The sequence below is a fragment of the Phascolarctos cinereus genome, unplaced genomic scaffold (assembly GCF_003287225.1).
Source record: "Phascolarctos cinereus isolate Bilbo 61053 unplaced genomic scaffold, phaCin_HiC Scaffold_726;HRSCAF=1367, whole genome shotgun sequence".
Taxonomy (NCBI): domain Eukaryota; kingdom Metazoa; phylum Chordata; class Mammalia; order Diprotodontia; family Phascolarctidae; genus Phascolarctos; species Phascolarctos cinereus.
Genome location: NW_027556098.1, coordinates 128097384 through 128121005, shown reverse-complemented (window position 1 = coordinate 128121005; position 23622 = coordinate 128097384). Strand labels below are relative to the sequence as shown.

The 23622-nt window shown below is 35.8% G+C and overlaps 1 protein-coding gene across 1 annotated transcript in view; it reads left to right on the top strand.

The window, feature by feature from the left end:
- The first annotated feature begins 10558 nt into the window (after positions 1-10558).
- Positions 10559-23622, top strand: part of COPB2 (coat protein complex I subunit beta 2) — a 41972-nt gene continuing 28908 nt past the window's right edge. The window contains exons 1-5 of the mRNA XM_020986131.2: positions 10559-10676; positions 17639-17776; positions 21963-22049; positions 22277-22403; positions 23284-23432. Coding sequence (XP_020841790.1) covers positions 10674-10676; positions 17639-17776; positions 21963-22049; positions 22277-22403; positions 23284-23432 — 504 coding nt within the window. The 5' untranslated portion in view covers positions 10559-10673. The remainder of the gene's footprint in view (positions 10677-17638; positions 17777-21962; positions 22050-22276; positions 22404-23283; positions 23433-23622) is intronic.

Here is a 23622-nt window from a genome sequence, read left to right as displayed (position 1 = left end):
CTCATTGCCTTTTCTAATTCCTTTTATTTATTTTTCTTGTTTATTTCTATAGCTAGTATATCTACAATACTAAATAATAGTGGTGATAATGGGAATCTTTGCTCACCCCTGATTTTATTAAGAAGGCTTCTAACTTATTCCCATTATCGATAATGTTTGCTGATGATTTTAGACAGATTGTTGTTGTTATTCAGTTGATTCAGTCATGTCTGACTCTTCATGACCCCATTTAGAGTTTTCTTGGTAAAGATACTAGAGCAGTTTGCCATTTCCTTCTCCGGCTCATTTTACTGATGAGCAACTGAGGCAAATAAGGTTTAGTGACTTGCCTAGGGTCACACAGCCAGTAAGTATCTGAGGCCAGATTTGAATTCAGGAAGATGAGTCTTCCTGACTCCAGCCCTGGCATTCTATCCACTGCACCATGATAGATATTACATATCATTTTAAGGAAAGTTCCATTTTTTCCTATGGTTTCTAGTTATTATTTAAAAAAAAAACCCAAAAAGATTGGGTGCTGTACTTTGTCAAAAGCTTTTTCTACATCCATTGTGATAATCATATGACTTTTGTTGGGTTTATTGTTGATGTGGTCAATCATCCTGACAGTTTTCCTAATACTGAACCAACCCTGCATTCCTGGAGCAAATCTCACTTGGTCATCATATATGATCTTTGTGACGTATTGCTGTAATCTCCTTGCTAATGTTTTATTTAAAATTTTTGAATCAATATTCTTTAGGCAAATTAGCTTACAGTTTTCATTCTCTGTTTTCACTATTCTTGACTTTGGTATCAGCACCATATTTGTGTTGTAAAAGGAATTTGCTTGTATTTCCAAATAGTTTCTGTAGTATTGGAATTAATTTTTCTTTAAATGTTTGGTAGAATTCATTTGTGAATCCATTTTCTCCTGGAAATTTTTTTCTTAGTGAGCTTGGTAATGGCTTATTCAATTTCTTTTTTCTAAGATAGGGTTATTTAAATATTCCATTTCCTCTTCCATTAATCTGGGCAATTTATATTTTTGTAAATATTCATCATTTCATTTAGATTGTAAGATTTACTAGCATATAATTGTGCAAAATAGCTCCTAATAATTGCTTTAATTTCATCTTCATTGGTGGTAGATTCACTCTTTTAATTTTTGATACTCATAACTTGATTTTCTTTTTAAAAAAATCAGATTAGCCAATGGTTGTCTATTTTATTGTTTTTTCATAAATCCAACTTCTAGTTTTACTCATTAGTTCAATATTTTTCTTGCTTTCAATTTAATTAATTTCTCCTCTGATCTTCAGGATTTGAAATTTTGTGTTTAATTGGATATTTAAATGCATTCTTTTTCCAGCTCTTTTAGTTGCATGGCCAATTTATTGATCTTATCTTTCTCTATTTTATTGATATAAAAATTTAGAGATTTAAAAAATATTTCCCTATATATTTCTTTGGCTGCATCCCAAAAATTTTGGCATGTTTGTCTCATTATTGTCACTTTCTTTAATGAAATTACTGACTATTTCTATGATTTGTGTTTTGATTCACTCATTCTTTAGGATTAGATTATTTAATTTACAGCTAATGTTTAATCTGTTTCCATGGCCCTTTATTGAATATAATTTTAATTGCATTATGGTTTGAAAAGGATACATTTAGTATTTCTGCTTTTTTGCATTTGATACTGAGGTTTTTATATTCTAATATATGGTCAATTTTTGTGAAAGTGCTATACACAACTGAGAAAAAAGTATATTCCATTTCCCATTTCCATTCAATTTTTTCTTGAGATTTATTAAATCTAACTTTTCTAAGATTCTATTATTCTCCTTAACTTCTTTTTTATTTTTTGGTTAGATTTATCTAGTTCTGAGAGGGCGAAACTGAAAACCCCCACTAGTGTAGTTTCACTGTCTATTTCTTCCTGTAACTCATTTAACTTTTCCTTTAAGAGTTGGCATGCTGTGCCATATGGTGTATATGTTTAGTATTGATATTACTTCATTGTATTACTTACATTCAACTTCATCGTTTATTATCACTTTTAGCAAAATGTAATTTCCCTGCTTATCTCTTTTAGTTAAATCTATTTTTGCTTTTGCTTAATGTGAGATCATGATTACCACCCCTGCTTTTTTTTTAATCTTAGCTGAAGTGAAATAGAATCTGCTTGAGCCACTTATTTTTACTCTGTATGCCTCTGCTTCAAGTGTATTTTTTACAAACAACACATTGTTGGACTCTCGTTTTTGATGCATTCTGCTATTCATTTCCATTTTATGGGTGAGTTCTCTCATTACATTCATAGTTATAATTATTAACTGTGTATTTATCTCCATCCTATTTTAATATTGACATAATTAATATTTATATTCTATTAATACCTCAGTATGTGTGCGTGTGTGTGTACGTATTTATGAGGTCACTTTCCATCTTTCTTTATACAGTGCAGTTTTAAGCTTTAGTGGCTTTAAACTACAGTAAAACTTTTGTGACACCATATATATATATCCCACTCACATGACATTAGAAACCCAGCCACACAATATAACACTTATATGGCATTCTTAGTTGTGGACCTTTTATGTCTAGGCTGATGGTTTCTCAGATAGTCCTCAGCTAGAATTCCTGTATAGCTATCTCAGAATCCAGTCTACCTGTCTCTTAAGATGAAGTCAACCTCAAAGGCTACTGTGAAATTCATTTAGTTCTCATGGTTTTCCTAGGAGTCTTAAACACTGTTTTATCCATTTGTTGACATGGTTCATTCCATGGTTGTAGAATATCCTTATTAGGGCAATGCTAGGCATGTAAAATTAGGACAGTGAATTTTGGGTTTCAGCCCCATCCAATGTGTGTGTGTGTATGACAGGAAATGACTATGTGATACCCCTCAGTTTTCTAATTAATGTTCTAAGGGCAAAAGCAGTAGAATTCACGTGGTATGCCAAGTATACTGTAAATCCTTGTTTCGAACTACCCAATACAAGGCCATGAGCAAGGCCATTTAATTTATCTGAGGCTCTATTTTCTCATTTGTAAAATGAAGGTAATATGTTCAGTCCCCACTTCCAGAGCTGTGAGGAAAGTGCTTTTGAAACCTTAAAATTCTATATAAATGTGAGTCAGTATTATTAGAAACAAAACTTTCATTTATATATAATAGAGGCTACAGATACAGTGTAAAACTATTTTGACATCATCAAATAAAATTTGAGTAGTGCAGCTCAGTATAATCTGGGTGATGATCTTGGGTAATCTTAATAATGAACTGGAAAGATCATAACTCAGAATCTTAAGATTTTATTTTTAAACCTTGGAACTTGAACCGCATTTGAATTCAAATTTGGTAGCATACTTAGATCAACTTGAGCTGACAAATTCTTTAGAAGGAAGTGGAATAAGGCAATTTGATGGAAATTATACTGTGCGGTGCCTTGTCACTCTAGATATTTCACTTTTACATTACGAAGAAAATCCTTCAATTATTTTAAAGGTAACTGCTATACCCAGATAGTCAGGCCATTTGTCATTATTATTCATTTATTTATATGCAATACTCTCATTTACAAGGACATAATTCTTTTTTTCTTTTCTTTCTTAATTTATTTTGATTTATCAACAATCACTTCCACATGCTTTTGAGTTGAAAATTTTTCTCCCCCTTCCTCCCCCCCACCCTCCCCAAGACGGCGCACAATCTGATATAGGCTTTACATTTACATACCCATTAAACATACTTTCACATTAGTGAAGTTGTAAGTAAAAATTAAAACCAATAGGAGGAACCATCAGAAAGAAGAAACAAAACTCAACAGAAGGTAAAAATAAGTGATAGCGAGTCGACTTCCATAGTTCTTTCTTTGGATGAGGACAGCATTTTCCATCCCGAAGCCTCTGGAGATATCTTAAATCCTTGTAATGCTGAGAAGGGTTCAGTTTAACAATCTTAGTCATTGCATAACGTGCCTGTTATTGTGTACAAAGTCCTCTTGGTTCTGCTCACTTCACTCAGCATCAGACCATATAAGTCTTTCCAGGTTTTTCTGAAGTCAGCCTGTTCATCATTTCTTATAGCACAATAGTATTCCATTACATTCATATACCACAACTTGCTCAGCCATTCCCCAATTGATGGCCATCCTCTCAATTTCCAATTCTTTGCCACCACAAAAAGAGCTGCTATGAATATTTTTGTACATGTGGGTCCTTTTCTCATTTGTTTGATCTCTTTGGGATATAGCCCTAGAAGTGCTATTGCTGGATCAAAGGGTATGTATGCACATTTTTATAGCCCTTTGGGCATAGTTCCAAATTGTTCTCCAAAATGGTTGGATCATTTCACCACTCCACCAACAATGTATTAGTGTTCCAATTTTCCCACATCTTCTCCAACATTTATCATTTTCCTGTTTTGTCATGTTGGCCAATCTGATAGGTGTGATGTGGTACCTCAGAGTTGTTTTGATTTGCATTTCTCTAATCAACAACGATTTAGAGCATTTTTTCATATGACTATAGATGGCTACAAGGACATAATTCTTAATTAAACAATAAGTGGTCTCAACTGATTAAGTTGCTTACTCACTACCTTTTAATAACTTGCTCCTTGAAATGAAAATTAGTGACTACTTGGCAGTTAGTCGATATTTTCATTGAAGGACTGTGTGTGTGTGTGTGTTCATTCAAAAACCATTTATTCTGCACCTACCATGTATAACGCACCTCCATTTGGGCCTCCATTTTCCCTTTTTCACTCACATTAGAGCTTATCTTTCTCTGGGTTACTGAATCTCAAAGCTTAGGGCCTAACAAGTAGGAGGTGCTTAATATATGTTGATTGATTGAAGTTGGCTATTAGAAAGAATGTACAATGTGAGGTATGAGTGACCAAGGTAGTACATTCATGAAGCATAAATGAGGAAAAGGTTTGCCTCTGTTTTATTAGGTATAAACTGCTTCTTGCTGTTTCTCCCTTGGCTGGTGGGACTTGGGTCACAACCATGAGGCCTCAAGGATGTTTCCGGTTCAGTCTTTTCCTAGAGTTCCCAACACCTTCCTATGAATCTAGGTGCGGAGAGTTGTGCACAATAGGGTACTGACTGCCTTGGTCCATGAAAAGGTGTAGTAACACCAATTTAAAGGTCTAACAGATGTTGAGGACGATACAGTTTAAATAAGACACAGTTCCTAAACTCAAAGATCTTAGTCTAGTCTAGTGAGTCTAGTAAGAAGATTACACATTAACGGCAGGTAGTGTGAATGTAATGGATAGAGTGCTAGACTTGGAGCCCGAAAGACTTGGTTTCAGATTCTACCTCTGACACTAGCTAGTTACTAGTCACTGTATTCGTGACCCTGGACAAGTCAGTCAGCCTCTCTGAGCGAGACGTTTCTCATCTGTGAAATGAATTGGTTGGACTGAGACTTTTAAACTCCCTTGCATCTCTAAATATATGATCCTATGATCCTCTTCTGTGAGATGTCTGAGGAGGAGTAGGAAATCATGGGCATAGCATCACAGTATGTGTTGGAGGGCAAGAAGTCATCTAGAATTTGAGCACATTGGTAGAAGGGAGAAAATATTAAATCTTAAATTCACAGAAACCTATTGCCATGTTTACAATGCCATCAATTCCTATCCATTAATCTACCTTTTTTCTTTCACTTGAAGCTTAAACTCCACCTCACTTAAGACACTCACCAAAACAAAATGGAGTGAGGTTATCAAAATACTGGGAAATTTCCTTTCCTGTCTTCCAATCCAATCAGGAATCTAACTGCCATACTACTCCCTGCCAAATTCCAAAAAACATAAAAAATTCAAAAGTTATGTTACTTTCTTATTAAGCTAATGAACCGAGTCTAAGAAAACAAAGTGCTTAACACATTGGGGATGATCAATAAAAATGCAACCAATTGATCAACACTGTGCTTACTAAGTCTATTACAACCACAGAATTCACTATGACAAAATAATTTCTCTGATTTATCAACCAGAATTGACCTCATGGTCTAAGTTGTAAGTAGATATTGCTTTATTTTATAATCACCTTGTTTAGACACATTGTGCTGAAGCTCAGGGTCTTTAGTCTTAACAGATTCTTCAACAGGGGAGAAAGTTAGGATATCAGTACTTCAGCACCAGGACTTAGGGACAAACAAGTCTACATGAAGTATGCAGTACAAATTGAAATCTGTCATCTGCAGGACAACCTTGTGTGACTAAATTCAGTTATCCTATGCTTTAAAGTATGTTTTAATTCTCCAATTGCACTGAATTCTACAGAAAATCAAACCAACAGAAAGCACATTTTGACAGGTTATTCTTAATAGATTATTAATAAACTTACCCTTAATAGCTATACTCGCACCATGTGGCAGGATCATAGGATTAGAGTTGGAAGGGACATTAGAGGTCATCTGACCCCCTCACCCCCTATTTTACTGATGGTAAAGCTGAGACTAAGATATGTTAATTGATTTTTTTTCAGCATCACACAGCTAACAAGTATCTGAATAATATATACCCCATGCAGGTTAGGTTAGTTTTTCCTTCAAGAGCAATGAAACCATCCTTGAAATTTAATCCAGAGGACCAAGACTGCAATTGTTAACTAGCTTATTGATGCAAAAGGCAAAGTAGGAGAAGTTACTAACTCTTCCGGCTTGACAGATGCTTCTGGCCAGTACACCACCATGGCAAACGTGGAGGCAAGGAAAATGCACCCAAATGAATCAATGCAGAGGTCATCCTGAAAAACCTTCTAAGTTACATAAACCTCCTTTTGATACCTGTCACACTATCTACAAACACCTCATCTTGTTATAACCTAAAACTTGAACAACTGAACCAGCCTAATGCAGGCCTGGCCCGTGTTCCCTATTATTAAGAGAGAAACGTCATTATTTTTATTTTAATGATAAAGAAGTAGTATAAAACTGTTTGAATATCATCAGATAAAAACCTTCTTACATTAGCACAGCTCAACAGAACATGTAGGATCCCTATGTTTTCCAGAAGAGGAGTTCTTATTTTATGAAAATTATAAAGATTATGGAGGTGAGGCAGTAACCATCAAATTATTACTATGGAACTATTATTTGATCACTTTTCCTTCCACTTGAGAAACAATAATCCACAGAAAATGTTTGGAAGTGGTGAAAATGTCAAGATCAGCTGATCTTGCCTCTGAAATGGTCTCTGGCCTATTGGGAGCTCTACTTTACTCTAATGTTCAGCTTGTCCATATTCCCTTACTTCCCCAAAGTGTTTCTTAATCTTTCCTTATCGCAAGAACAAACCTCTGGGATAAGAGAAATTATTATTAATGACCAATGATTTGGGGCTATCCAGAGTTCCCCACTTTGCTTTTGTCCTCATTTCAAAGTTCAGTCACAGGATTAGATGGAAAACTACTAGAACCAAACATAAAGGCATTTTCCCCAAATATGTATGTCCTATTTCCACGCTATGCTGTTTCTGTTTGGGCCTTCATTTCCACCTCTTTTCCAACAGAACCTTGGACTCTGCCCCTACAAGTACCTTGGTTCTGAGTTTTTGCCTTGTCTTACCTGGATCCAGGCTTCCACTTCACTTCCTGGTTATCTGTCAGAGTGTGTACCACCACTTTCTAACTCCTCTTTATGCACTGTATTCTCTATTAGAATTCAAGCTCCTAGAGGACAACTGTCTTGCATTTATTAATATAGCAACACTTAGCACAGTGCCTGGCACATATTTAACATGCAATAAATGGTCTACCTATGGAAGTGTGTGCATTCTATCTAGTTCAAATGTTCATTTTAACCAGAGTGAAAAAAAAACTTTTCTTTTTGTGTTCAATACCTAGTACACTGTAAAGCTCTTATCAGCTATAAGTAGCTGTAAACTAGATATTTAGTTAAAAGTATGAGTTATATTTATGATGGCCAGAGTAAGCAACCTCTACAAAGCCAGGCAGAAGCATCAGTGGAATAATAAACCTATCAATTGTGCTTAGATCATTGCTCAGGGATAGAGCCAAAAAAAGGATTACAAGCTATTAGTTCAATCTCCCTGTCTTCAATCAAGTAATACCTTATATTTACCTAGTAATTCAGTTACAAAATGCACGCGAGCATTTGATCTCTATGTGCATGATTCTATCCACATTTTACAGTTGAGAAAACTAAGGTTCAAAGACGTTGGTTAAGTGAAGTGCCTACAGATGTACAGCTAGGCCCAGAACCCAGCTCCTGACCTGGTACACTTCTGCTTACACCACACTACATGTCTAAAAACTATCAAATTATCTATTCTCTTCCGAAAGATAGTTGTTATTGTTGTTCTTTCTTTGTTCCCCAAGACTGGGAGAATCTTCTCAAAGATATCCAGAGATGAAGATTCTATGCTCTTCTTCTGTCAGTCACTTAATCGCAAATTGTTCAAGAAGTTCTTCCCTATGAAATCCCAAGTTTCCAACCTTAATCTGTTCCATCAGTGGAATACATTAGGCATATAATACACAGTAGTAAATGACCATAGTAATTTAGTGTCCTAAGCTTTTGGGACAAGAAATTACTATTTGACAAAAAAATGCTGGAAATCTGGAAAACAGAATGGCAGAAACTAGGTACAGACCAACATCTCACATTGTATACTGAGATTTAAAAAAAGTAAAGGGGGGTGGGTGAGTACCTATTTCTACAAAAATATTTATAGTAGCAAAGAATTAGAAATTGATGGGATATCCATCAATTGGGGAATGGCTGAACAAGCTGTGATATATGACTGTAATGGAATACTATTGTGCTGTAAGAAATGACAAGCAGGATAATTTCAGAAAAACCTGGAAAGATCTACATGAACTCATGCAAAGTGAGCAGAACCAGTACATTGTATGCAGAAAAAGCGTTATTGTATGATGGTCAATTGTGAATGATTCAGCAATACAACAATCCAAGATAATTCCAAAACGCTATCTACCTCCAGAAAAAGAACTAACTGATGGACTCTGAATACAGATCTAAGCATACTACTTATCACTTTATTTTTTTCATGTTTTTGTCTGCTTTCTTTCACAGCATTACTAATACGGAAATGTTTTACATAATTGCACATATATAACCTTTATCAAATTGTTCACTCGGGGAAAGGGGAAAGGAAGGGGGGGATTTGCAACTCAAAATTCTGAAAAATGAATATAACTGGGGAAAAAATAAAATACTATTTAAAAAAAAGTTGTTTCCTCTGGTACAAAGAATTTGTATCCCGCTTTTAAAGCCCCTGGAAAAATAGTTATCAAACCCTACCCTTGTCTTCACCAAACTAAAAAAACTTTCATAGAATAATTAAATATCAGAGCTAGTAAAGGATTTAGTCCCCCTATCTTTTACAGTCAGAGACTGAGACCAAGAATAGAGGTAAGGTGGTTTAGTGGAATTCTGGATTTATAATAATAACTCACAGTTAAAAAAACTTTAGTCAAAACTTAGATGAAAAGCATTTCTTAAACATTATCTTAGCAGCTCACATTAAAGAGGTTGCTCTGGCCTCACTCTCTCTGGGATAGGCTGGTTACTCCTCCCCTCCCTCCCCGCCCCTCTTCCCCTTCTTAGGTACCCTGTGAAACTTTTTCTCTATTTCACCAGCTCAAAGCTCTACTGGCTGTTTTCTCCTATTTTTAGGGGGCCAGTAACTAGTCCCCCAGTTCCATATAACCATTTAATATAGATTGGTTTTAACAAAGGTGTATTTACTTCACAGATATAGTTAAGAAAAATGTACATTTCTCCCAACACTTTGGGGTAAAATTTCTCCCCCCAAAAAAACACACAACAAAACCTTATTTCAGTTCCTACATACAAATGAGGAAACTAAGGCTGAGAGGTTAGAGGTAACAAAGTATCTGGAGCAGAATTCGAATCCACCCTTCTCTACTCACTAGCACCACCCGCCCGATCCCAGAGACAAAGGTTGGGCGACCCGGGGCAAGAGTGGGGAGGGGGCGCCCAGGGGATCTCTAAGATCCCTTCCATCTCTAGATCCTGTGGGGTTGGGGGGTGGGGCAGTCAGGGCTTGAGTCTGGATCCCCAGGCTTCCCTAGGGACACCAGGGCTTCTTCACAGCCCAAGCCTCCCGACCAGGCCAGGCCGCCTCTGTCTCCTCACGGACCAAAAAGGGAAAGGGGCAAGGGTAGCCTAGGAGGCTTTGCTTCTCAGCCTTCTCTCGCTTCTCCACTCCGGAGCAGGGGGCTCGCCTCAACCCGGCGCATCGCGGGGATCGTTAAGTCTGGCGTTTCCCCTCCCGTACTCCACGTTCCCTGCAGCTCTGGTGGTCAAGCAGGTGACCCTGGCGTCTGGATCCCGGACAGAGAGGAAAGACCCGAGGCTGAACTACCACGCATACGAGTCCCACGCTCGGTTAGAACCTCAGGCTCCGTTCCGGTTGCCAAGGCAACGGACGGAAGTGAGGTGTGGGGGGATGTGAACCCTACGCCAGGGAGCGGTGAAAACTCTCGCGAGGCTCTTCTCGGCGTTCCCGTGCTGAGGCGCCAGAACTCGCGAGATTCGGCCTCCCGGAAGCTCCACGTCAGTCAGTTGGTCAGTGTTCTACCAGTGCCAGCGTCGACCCCGAGTCAGCGGGCCCCGGAACCCGGCATCGAGCGAGGGAGTTCGGCAACTCTGACGGAGCCATGGTGAGACCTTGGCCTTGCCGGCTTAGAAATAAACAAATAAATAAAAGCGCGGGGCGGATCGGCGCTGGCCCTGCAGGGCTTGCCTTGGCCAGGGCAGCCCCGGGGATCTCCTCCAGGCCTCCTGTAACGGGAGAGGGGGAGGGGAAGAGACAGGCCCCGGTCACCCGGGAGGGGCCCCGGGAGCGCCCTGGGCTCCTGCCGCCGCCGTCCGCACCTGGCTGCGTGCAGGAGTTAGGGCCCCCCGTGTTGGGGGACAGCCGATCCCCAAAGGGGGGATGGGGCGCGGCTTGGGCTGCAAGTGGGAGAAACGGGTTGTCGGCTGCTTTACTTCGCGGGCAAATTATTTGACCTTTCCGAGATTTACTTTTTGCGTCTATGAAGTGGAAATAACATTCTGGTCCTTACTTCAAGTGTTCCGAGGACCAAATGAAGTAACTTGGGCAAAGCGTTTTGCAGCATCTTTAAAGCTCGGTGTGACTGTCAGTTGCTGCTGCTCTTACTAGAGATGACACCCAGAGAGAAACAAGAAGCATTGTACTGACTTAAGGACATTATATCATAGTGCCTCTTTCTAACGCGAATGCTATTTTTCAAGAATGCTGTTTTTCAAGGCGGGTCATTTCTCAGGTGAAGATGAAAGTGACAGTCAGCTGTTAGCGTGAAAGTTGTATCTTAAAAGTGCTCATTTAGGTGATTTTTAAGTTATCTTCCAACTCTGTGGTCATTATGATACAAGGCTGGACACTGGCACAGAATATACTACTAAAAATAGTTACCTTGATCCTATTATACAGCACTCAAAAGGTGTAAAGTTGAGTAAAAGACAACAAACATTTTTATGTATATAAAGGACAAACTAAGTCTAATAAAATTATGTCTCTAGACCATTTTAACTAGAATTTTATAAATATAGAAATGTTGAAGTGTACATTATTAAAGTTTTAGATCTATAGGGGAAAAAAATTTGGTGTATAAAAACTCCTGTTATCCATTCCTTATATTCCTAAAAACAGAAGTTGCCATTTTAATGTCACTTGAATATTATTTCTCATTCTCAGAAATATCTTTATAAATATTTGTGGCAAGTATGTTATTACTGTATTCAGGGTTTCCTCAAAAGGGCACATTTCTTCTTAAGAAAATGTAAGGAATTATTTATGCCAGGTTTAATTTTTTTCTTCCCTTCTTTTCCCATCACAAAGCATGATGGACTCATAGAATAATTTTGTCATGAAAGAATCTTAAGAAAAAATTAATCTTCCAGATGAGGAGATGTAAGTCAGAAAAGGTTAAATGATTGTCCAAAGTTTTGCAGTCAATAGCAACATCAGAGCTAGAATCATAGAGTTGGAAGGGATGTAAGAAGTCACTTAGTCCTATCCTTTATCTGAATCTCCTTTTTACTGTGGCAAGCCTTCAACCTATGTCTATGCACCTTTTGGGACAGAGCATTTAGTACTTCGGGAGACAGTCTATGCCAGTTTTAGAGAAATCTAATTGTTAGGAATTTCTTTGTAATGTTGGGCTCATATTCTTTATAATTTTACTCACTGGTCTTTGTTCTGCTTTCTAAAATCACATAAAATAAATCTAACTCTATCACATGATAGCTTTTTAAATATTTGAAGCTAATTCCTGCTAAATCTGTCTTGTACAATTTTTTCAATAACCCATGTATGGCATGATTATGAGTCCTCCTTCCTCCTTTTCACTCTCCTTTAGATATAGTTTAGCTTGTCAATTTCCATCATAAAATGTAGCATCTAAATATAATAGTACAAATGTGGTCTAACCAGTGCGGAGACTGTTAGCTCCTTTTTGGTCATCGAGATGGTTGAGTACCACTTTCTTTATGAAACTTTCTCTGATTCCTTCCCTCCCAGTTGATAAATGTCTTTCAGGATATCACGTGACATGTTATTTTGTATATACAACTTTGTAATGGGATTAATTGTGTGTTTTATTTACGACTAGACTATAAGCTCTATGAGCATAGGCTTTGTCTTAACCGACCTTTGTATCTTCCTTTGATATTTAGAAAATATTAGGTGCTTAATACAGGTTTATTGAACAAATGAGAAATTACTGAAAGCCAAGTGTTACTAATGCCCAAGATGGATAAAGTTCCAAGATAAATGCATAGTCAGTAGCATCAGATGCCACAGAGGTCAAGGAGGTTGAAAACTAAGGAGAGACCATTGGCAATTCATAGGTCTTTGGTGACATTCAGAGGAATAGTTTGGGTTAAATGATGGGAGCTGTGGCTAGATTGTAAGGGAGTGAGTATAGAATTAATGAGTGTTGAAGAAATAGAGGCAGAGGTAACACTTCTTTTGAGGAGTTTGGCGCTGAGAAGATTATTTAAAAAAACAGGATGCAGCTCAGTGGAGTAGCAGTATAAAGAGATCATTTTTTAAAAAGGAGGACAGAATTAGCATGTTTATATGTAAAGGGAAAGGAGCCACATGGGAAAATTCCTGGGGGTGGCTGGAGTGGATGGAATCAAGAAAACATGTAGAGAAGTACTAGAAGGTAGAAAAGGTAGGTGAAGATAGCAGAAGAAGCCCAAGATAGTGAGGAATGTATGGCGATGGATGTTTTGAAGTGAAAAGAAGGGAATGTTGGATGGCTTAAAGGCCTCAAGTGAGGAATAACTCAGTGTCTCCCAAGGCATCCTGTTCTACTTGGGGATAGCTTTTCTGTTAGAATTTTTTTTCTGTATGTCAGGCAAATATCTACCTCTCTGTAACTTCTTATCAGAACTTCTGGTTCTGTCCTTTTGGGCCAAAAAGAACAAGGTTAATTCCTCTTCCATATGACCCCCTCTCCCCACCCCAATCTTGAAGAGAGTTATCATGCCCCCCACTAACTCTACTTTTCCTTAGGCTAAATATCAGTTATTTTAACCACTTATCAAATAGCATGACTGAAGACTTTCACCATACTGTTTGCTGTCCTCCAAGCTCTATCTCAGGGTAGCTGTAATGGTGATTGTGATTCTTGAACTGTTGGGAATTTTTAGGATAGTAGAGTATTGAAAAAGGGCAAATAATGTCATTCCAACTTTTCAGAAAGGGAATAGTCTATATATTATAACCTTTCATTCCTGTCAAAATACTATAATATATTATCAAAAGTATGGTTAATTAAAATTTGGAAAAGAAAATTGTTCTGGAATAGCTTGATCAAAAATAGGTTGTGCCAAAGTAATGTCATTGGATTTTTTGAGAGGATTAATTTTGCTACAGTGGTAGATTAACAGAAGAGTTTTTCCTAGGTTTCTGCAAAGTATTTGATCAAGCAATTCATGATGTTCTTGTGGGAAAGATAGATGTAAACTGGCTTTATCAGAGTAAAGCAAAATGGATTCAAAACTGGTTGAATGACTAAACCCAAAGAATACTCATTAATGATTCAGTGTCGACTTAGAGGTCTCTGGTAGAGAGCTTGAACTTGGCCTTGTGCTGTTTAATATTTTATTGATGGTTTGAGTAAGAGGAAAGATGGCATGCTTCTCGTATTTGTAGATACAGGAAGGTAAAAGGTATAGCTAATTCACATTGGATGATGGAGTTGGTATCCATAGCTGAAAAAATTTTAATTTATATATTTATTTTTAGTTTTCAACATTCACTTCCATAAGCTTTTGAGTTTTAAATTTTCTCCCCCGTCAACTCCCCCCCCCAAATGGCATGCAGTCTGGTATAGACTCTACATATACATTCATATTAAACATATTTTCACATTAGTCATGTTGTAAAGAATTAGAACCAATGGGAGGAATCACGAGAAAGAAGAAATAAAATAAAACAAGACAGCAACAAAGAGAGCAAATAGTATGCTTTGGTCTTCATCCAGACTCCATAGTTCTTTCTCTTGATGTGGATAGCATTTTCCATCATGAGAGTTGTGTAATTGTCTTAGATTCTTGCATTGCTGAGAAGAGTCAAGTCTATGAAAGTTAGTTATCATAGAATGTGGCTGTTACTGTGTACAGTGTTCTCCTGATTCTGCTCACTTCACTCAGCATCAGTTCATATAAGTCTTTCCAGGTTTTTCTGAAGTCCACCTGCTCTTAGCACAATAGTATTTCATTACATTCATATACCACAGCTTGTTCAACTATTCCCCAGCTGATGGGCATCCCCACAATTTCCAGTTCTTGGCCATGACAAAAAGAGCTGCTATACATATTTTTGTACATGTGGGTCCTTTTCCCATTTGTATGATCTCTTTGGGATACAGACCTAGAAGTGGTATTACTGGGTCAAAGGGTATGGACAGTTTTACAGCCCTTTGGGTATAGTTCCAAATTGCTCTCCAGAATGGTTGGATAAGTTCATAACTCCACCAACAATCCATTAGTGTTCCAATTTTCCCACATCTCCAACATTTATCATTTTCCTGTTTTGTCATGTTGGCCAATCTGATAGGTATGATGTGGTACCTCAGAGTTGTTTTGATTTGCATTTCTCTAATCAATAGTGATTTAGAGCATTTTTTTCATATGTGTAGATAACTTTAATTTCTTGCTCTGAAAACTACCTGTTCATATCTTTTGACCATTTGTCACTTAGGTAATGACTTGTATTCTTATAAGTTTGATTCATTTCTCTATATAGTTTAGAAATAAGGCCTTTATCAGAGACATTGGAAAAATTCTTTCACAGTTTTCTGCTTCCCTTCTAATCTTGGTTGTATTGGCTTTGTTTGTGCAAAAACTTTTCAATTTATTGTAATCAGAATTATCCATTTTGCATTTCATAATGTTCTCTATTTCTTGCTTGGTCTTAAGTTCTTCTGTTCTCCATAAATCTGACAGGTAAACTATTCCTTGCTCTCCTAGTTTGCTTATAGTATCAGCCTTTATATCTAAATTATGTACCATTTTGACTTTATCTTGGTATAGGGTATAAGATGTTGGTCTATGCCTAGTTTCTGCCATACTATTTTCCAGTTTTCCCAGCAGTTTTGGTTTAAATAGTGAGTTCTTATCCCAGAAGCTGGAGTCTTTGGATTTATCAAACAGTGGATTACTATAGTCATTGACTATTGTGTCAATTAGCTGAAATTTTATAGGGACAACTAATAGTAAAAAATTGTAAAGGTTTGCAAATTGCTTTACATAATGTCACTTGATCCTCATAATAACTTTATAAGGTAAATACTGCAGTTATTATTATCCCCATTTTAAAGATGAAGAAACTGAGACTATGGCCTTTAGATGATTTGTACAGGATCACACAGTGAGGATCAGAGATGAAATTTGAACCAATGTCTTCCTCTTTTAAGTCTATTGCTCAGTCCACTATTCCATGTTTCCTCTCATTCTCATATGGAGTGATCGCTTCCCTTACCCAAGGTTTTCATTACATCTGTTTCATTGTGTAGTTTTGCCTTTTTTATTCATGATCAGGTTCAGAATAGCAGTTGCCCTTGTTGCTTTTTCCTCCTTGTGAGGAATGTATTTATTAAAGCAAACAAAGAATTAGCTGCTCTGCTTTTGGCAGAGAGATCATACCAGCAGATATTTGGAAAATAAAGTAAGACAACTCATGTTGTATTACTCCCCCTGCTATGTTATCTCTGATCCAGCTGAATTGGGCTGTTCACCTCTTCTGGTATATGTCCTACATTTTCCTGTCCCCATGACTTTGCTTATGTTATTTTTTTATTCCTGAAGTGTTTTTGCTAGTTGTTTTCCCCATTCTTGAAAGATAACCTAAAAGATAACGTAACTTCTGTAATGAGGCCTCCCTTGATATTTTCAGTCTATAATGAGATTTCCCTCCTTAAACCTCTTTTAACACTGTTTACATCTCTTATTCAGTTATGTATTATTTTATGTTAAAGTTATTTCTGTATGTGTTATATTCCTCTAGCAAATTGCAAGTTTACTAAAGACAAGGACTGTATATTACTCTTAGTAACTGCACTAGTGCATAGCACATTGTACATAGTAAGAACTTAATAAATAAATTACAGATTGAGAAATATGTAAAAAGGTTTTTCTATGAGGATTTCCAGAGATATTAAAGATATGATAAAATAGATTTCTGGCAAAAATATTTCTGTACAAATGGAGTTCTTTGGGTTTACATATTTTCTTTCAGGTTGTTGTCCTGACCTAAAATGACCCATAAATCTTATATGTCATTTGGGTTAAACAGTAGGAAATCTAAGAATTTAATAGATATGGAATATGAACTAAGTTTTCAGGTAAATTTTTAGACCATGTTTGAAGCTGGACATGTATTATAATCTCTGGACTCAAAAGAATCAAAGTGCCAAAGCCCATAAAATATCATAAACATTTTCATGTAAATTTCAGAAACCTATGGTGATTGTATATTACACTTGTCTCTTACAAATCAATCTCACTTTAAATTGTTTAATATTAGGGGTGGCTAGATGGCTCAGTGGATAGAGCACTGGCCCTAGATTCAGGAGGACCTGAGTTCCGATCTGGCCTCAGACACATAATAACACTTACTAGCTGTGTGACCCCGGGCAAGTCACTTAACCCCATTGCCTAGTTTAAAAAAAATTGTTTAATATTTAGTTATAATTTTTGCCAAAGCAATTCTATTGGACTTATGTAAGACTTTCATAATCATGTATATATTTATTTATTTATATATATTTATTTATATAATTTATTATATATAATTATAATTTAATATTTGTATTCTTTAAATGACAATTAGGCCTTTTTTTTTTGTCAAGACAAATTGTAGAATCACAGAATTATATAAGAGAGAATCAAGATTACTGGGTGAATAGTTAGGCTTAGATTTGGCCGTGCGAACATTTCCAACTTTCTGTGATAAGAGTGGAAATAGAAAGATTAAACCGAAAATTTTTCTGAATTTTGGTGTGGTGAAGAAAAAATTAGGGAAAATTCTTGAAAAAATGATTGCATTTTATTCACTAATAATTTAACATTTTTAATTTCTCCTTAGCCTCTTAGACTTGATATCAAGAGGAAGCTAACTGCTAGGTCTGATCGGGTCAAGAGTGTCGATTTGCATCCTACAGAGCCATGGATGTTGGCTAGTCTTTACAATGGCAGTGTCTGTGTTTGGAATCATGAAACACAGGTAAGGATATTTTTTGGAGCACTTAAGAGAAATAAAGTACTGTATTAGTGCTCAGTGTAAAAGTAAAAGATATGTTAATAGATACAGTGAATTCATCAGATTTGTTAAATATATATGATGTGTTATTTAAGAATAATTTCTGACAATCTTAAAAATTAGTTTTAGTGACTTAGGTATTATGTAATATATTTTAGTACGGTCAATTCTTTGATCATATACACATGATTATTAAGGTAGTAGATTATATGCCTGGAATGTAGGTGACTACCACATTGCTGTATCTAACCTTAGTCTTTCTTGAGTGCCAGCGGCATATTTCCAACTGCCTGGATATTTCAAACTCTGTTTCCCTAAAGTATCTCAAATTTAACATGTCCAAAACTGAATTCTTCACCATAGTCACACTACTTCTGAACTTCCCAATTTCTGTGTTGGACACTACCATCTTTCAAGTCTGCCTAAGTTTGCAACTGTGGTGTTCTTGTTGACTCCTCACTCGCTTTCATCCCACATATCCAATCATTTGCTGAGTCTTGTCAGTTCTACCCATCAAAGCATCTCTTGAATCCATCCCCTCCTCTCCACTTCCAAGGCCATTAATCTAGTTCAAGTTCTTTGCCTCTCTTCTGTTAGGAGACATGTGGTCTCCTACTCAATCTTCTCACTTCCATTCTAGTTGGTGCAATGAACAGAGCACTGGATTTTGAGTCAGGAAGACCTGAGTTCAGATCCTATCTCAGATGCTTATTAGCTGTGTGACCCTGGTCAAATCACATAACCTTTTGAGGCCTCAGTTACCTCATATGTAAAACAAAGGTGTCGAACTTGTTGACTTCGAAGTTTTGTTCTAGCCCTGACTCTAATATGTTAATCTCTTTCCTTGATAGGGCATTTTCTATACAGCTGTGAAAGTGATTTTCCTAAAGCACTGATCTGACCATGTCAACTCTTCAAGTATGACTCTTCAAGTCATTTGATTCCATTGGCTTCCTATAGCCTATAGGATCAAATATAAACTATTTAATTCTGTTGAACTAATGTATTTGCCCAACAATTTGGAATTTAATATAACTTATATTGCCTGCTCTTACCATTTATATGTTTTGTCTACTTTTCTGTTTTGTAATCTCCTTGAGGGCAGGGATTTCCCTTCTGTATCATTCAGAGAACCTTTTAGGTACTGAGTATCTCTTTGATTGGTCTGTATTGCTTAATTGACTTATTTCTACTCTTGATTAACTTCCTACTTCACCATCCTTACCAGTAGAGCTTTTTGCCATTTTCCTTGTATCTGTTTTGATGCCTCACAGAACTACTGTTTTGATTTTTCTTCTGCTCTGCTGTTTCACTCAGTGAAAATGTAATGATTGTAAAGGCTATTGATGATTCTCTTCTCTCTCCATACTCTTATGTGAGGATCCTTTAGAGAATGATCTTAATAGAGAAAGCAAGTCTGAATATATTTGCTGTATAATAACTACCATTCAGCATAGCCAATCTCCTGTTCTCTTCTGTGCAAAAATTCTTTTAGTGTGCCTTCTCAAAAATTGTGTTTGCATTTCCTTTGAGCTTTCTGTTGCTCTCTGTTAAAAGAAGAAGATTTGAGAGAGAACAGTTTAATTTTTTAGGATTTGTAGGAAAAGGACTACAAAGTAGGATTGAGGAAAACACACAGTTACCATTCCTGTTACTATTCTTTGCAAAATTGTGGCCCAAATTTTCAACTTGTTAGGTATATGTAGAATTCAGATTTAATGATTTTGAAAGGATACCCAGATTGACACAATGAATCTAATCTTTGTTAATGTGGAAGCTTAATAAAACAGTCCAAAGGAGAATTAAATCATGGTTCTTGTTATTTTGGCTTGGGAAAAGTAAACATTTTTGGTAGGGGTATATAGGGCTACTTAGAAGAATATTTTGCTTTTTCTAAAACAGTGACATCTGAGAGGGCCAGTACTCCTATATTCTGCTATAATTATATTTAATGCAGTACAGTGTCTTAATAGAATTTGGTATGTTATTGAAAATCTGTTTGGTTTTTGGCAAAGAGTGCTCCAAAATGGTGTCAAGTTGTGAAGGGAAATTAGTTGTTTTGTGAATTGGCATAGCTCAGAAACTTGTGAACTTAATACTTCTATGGGATCTTTCATTAAACAGAGTTTATCATATTCATATAAACCATTGTTAGTGTGAGTCTCCTGGGCAGAAATGAAAAATAGATTTGCTATTATAGAACTGGTATTATAGAGCAGGGGTGTCAAACTCAAATAGAACTGGACCCCTGCAGACCACTTACTGACTTAGAAAACCACAATTTAATATTATCTGTTTTGTATTATATTTTTCTTTATTTTGTTAAACATTTCCCAATTACATTTTGATCTGATTTGGGGAGTTTTACAAGCAACTTTGACAGCTCTCTTGTGGCAAACTCTTTAAATCCAGTTATTTTCATCCTGTTACTTGCAGAAAGACCCAAAGGAAATGTATTTTGTTAAAAACAAATTATCTGTTGATGTATTCCTCTATACTTAATTATTTCATCCCTATCTTCATATTCTGTGTATTCCACTGATAAAAATAAAGACTAGTCAGGAATAATCTATTTGTGAAAGTATTTACCAAAAATTTTGAAGAGGAAGAATTCTTAGGGATGAGGTTGCTTATTTTCCAACTGTTTCCCTTCCCCCACCTATTTCTACAAAGTAGAAACTAGATGTGTTTTAATTTGTTCAGTCGTTTCAGTTGTGTCCTACTCTTCATGACCCCATTTGGGGTTTTCTTGGCAAGGATATTGGAGTGGTTTGCCATTTCCTTCTTTAGCTCATTGTACAGATGAGGAAAATGAGGCAAATAGGGTGACTTGACCATGATCACACAGCTAGTGTCTGAGGCGACATTTGAACCTTCCTAGCTCCACACCCGGTGTTCTGTCTACTGCGCCACCTAGTTTTGCTATTGCTTTAGTACTCTGTAGCAAATGACAACAGACACTATACTAGGACAAGGCATGCTAATATTAAAATAATTTAAAGGTATTTTTTTATGTTAGGGAACTCCTTCAGATATCAAATCATTACTATTCTCAACATATTCCTTCCAAAGGAATTTTGCAGAAAAAGAGTTGTGGGAATAAGAAATGGCAACCAGGTCTTGGTTCTTTCTGGTCAAGATTAATTAATTTAACTTTAAAGGCTTTACACAAATATCCTTGAAGAACTAACTGTTAGATATGTTTAAACCATTAATTAGCATTTCCTCCCTGTTTTCCTAGAAATATTTTTAAAAGGAGGCAAGAGGAACTCTTATGAAAACAGATTTTAACAAATTGAACAAATTGTCTTTGTTAGCAAATTTTAAAAGACTATTTGCTCCATAAAATGCTAACTCATTTTAATCAGTTAAATAATATTTAAACATATTTAAAATGCTTAAAATTTTAGCTAAATGTCATCTAGTACAGGTACACATTGTACATTGTCTGGGGGCATTTATTATATTTTTTGGTTTGGTTGTTTTAATTATTAAATATTGCAAATAACAAATGGTGTCAAATTTAATGCTTTCTTCAATTTATGGCTAAAACTAAAGGGCAGAATTCTGTCACTGTAATTACATTATGTATTAGCAGCAGGTGTTAAATAAAGAAAATTAACTTTTTTCCCTTTAATATGATATTGCAGTAAACTTCTGTGACTCTTAATTTTTAATTACTGGCCATCTCTTATTATAAAATTAAATTTACGTATATTTTTGTTTGAAAAATAATAGTAAGATTCCAGTAGGTCTAAATCAGAGGTGTGAAATTGAGAAGAAGGAGGGTAGCTGGAAGGGAAGAAGGAGGAAGAAAGGCAAACTCCAGATTAAAATATAATGGAAATGTTTAACAGAATAAAATACATTACAACATAAATAATGTTAATTTGTGGATTTCTAAGTTGATATACTGCCTGCAGGGGTCATTTCTATGAGTTTAACACCACTGATCTAAATCAGATCAGATAAAATACACTTGACAAGACATAGTAAGGAAGGATAATTGATAGAATGCTTTTTAATGTATATATCCTACAGATTTTGTACTGTTATAATTTTTGGTCTCTTGTAATATGGAATTGACTAGCAGAAGGTATTTTTCATTTTATCATAACTTCAGCATATTTCTTTCTTTCTAAATTTTAAGACTCTGGTGAAGACATTTGAAGTATGTGACCTTCCTGTTCGAGCAGCAAAGTTTGTTGCAAGGAAGAATTGGGTAGTCACAGGAGCAGTAAGTAGTCTTTGAGAGTACTTTCCTTTCCTTTTATCATTTTCTGAATTAGTTGACAAATATGTAAATAATTTCCAGAATTTTCTTTTCTTATCTTGTTTGTTAATCAGTGAAATTTTTTGAATCCTCAGCTTATTACTTGTGCCTCTAATAAGGCTTTTGTTCAATTTACTTTATAAATGTGTTATCAGTACTTATTTGGAAATTTTTATTACTCTTATCTCTAGGATGACATGCAAATTAGAGTCTTCAATTATAACACTTTGGAGAGGGTTCATATGTTTGAAGCACACTCAGACTATATTCGTTGTATTGCTGTCCATCCAACTCAGCCTTTCATTCTAACCAGCAGTGGTAAGACATCATATAATAGTCTGCTTTATCATCCAAAACTCTCTAGGTTATTCATTTTCCATTCACTAAGAAACCCTGTTCTTTTACTGCTGTTCCAGTTGAAATTTCTAATATCTACTAGCACATGGAGTGTTTAAATCCAATGACTACTTTTGTGTTTTTAATGAAATATCAACTGTGCTTAGAATTTGAAAAGTAATAGCTGACGTAGGAAGACCCAAAGGTCTGGTTACTCAAACATCTGCCAAACAGAAAGCTCATTTACATGCTGATGAGTAAAGTCTTGGCAGATTTCCACTTGGAAGTCAATTCTACTTTTATAGTTAGACTAGCTTTGCTTATTAACATTATGCACAAAATGGTGAGTTTTTTAGAGGTGAGTTTTTAGAGACTATAAAATGAATGTCATTAGATTGGTTATGGACATTTAAAACATTTAAAAATTAAAATCAAGTTGTGAACATTAATGATTAGTTCTTTCGTACTTTGATATTAATATCTTTTTTATCATAATAGCCATTTCAGATTCCTGCAGAGCTAGTGATATTCTCTAGTCAATTATACTGAGCTATAGCCTCCAGTCATATTTATTTCCCTTGGTTATTATTATTGCTTTCAAACACAATGGGTATTTCTTTGAATTTTCTCAGGAAAATTTTATACTTGCTTATATTATTACATATTTACATATATACTTTAAAGAACTAGTGTTCAGTCACTAATTTTATTTTTGTTCTTTTGAAAGTATAGTTTGTGTTTTTTTCCTCTCATTTTAGAATGATTCAGTAGTAAGCTTTTTAAAGACTTTTGTAAGGACAATGACTATAATGTAAACAATATAGTAACTTGAGGTTTTTTCTTTTCTTTGTTTTTGGACTAGATGACATGCTCATTAAACTGTGGGATTGGGATAAAAAATGGTCTTGCTCACAGGTATTTGAAGGACATACTCACTATGTTATGCAGATTGTCATAAACCCTAAGGACAATAATCAGTTTGCCAGTGCCTCTTTGGATAGAACTATCAAGGTACAGTAGACATATTTTTGTTGACTGTGGTTGTTTGTGAATTTTAGATGCTTCTCCATCTCCACGGAGGTAATTAGCATTTCCAAAGATCTTCTCAAAAACTCATTTTGAAGTCAAATATGTCCCCTTATTTTGAATCAAAAGTATAATTTCTCTTTTAAAAAAATAGCACCTAATGTAGAATCATAAC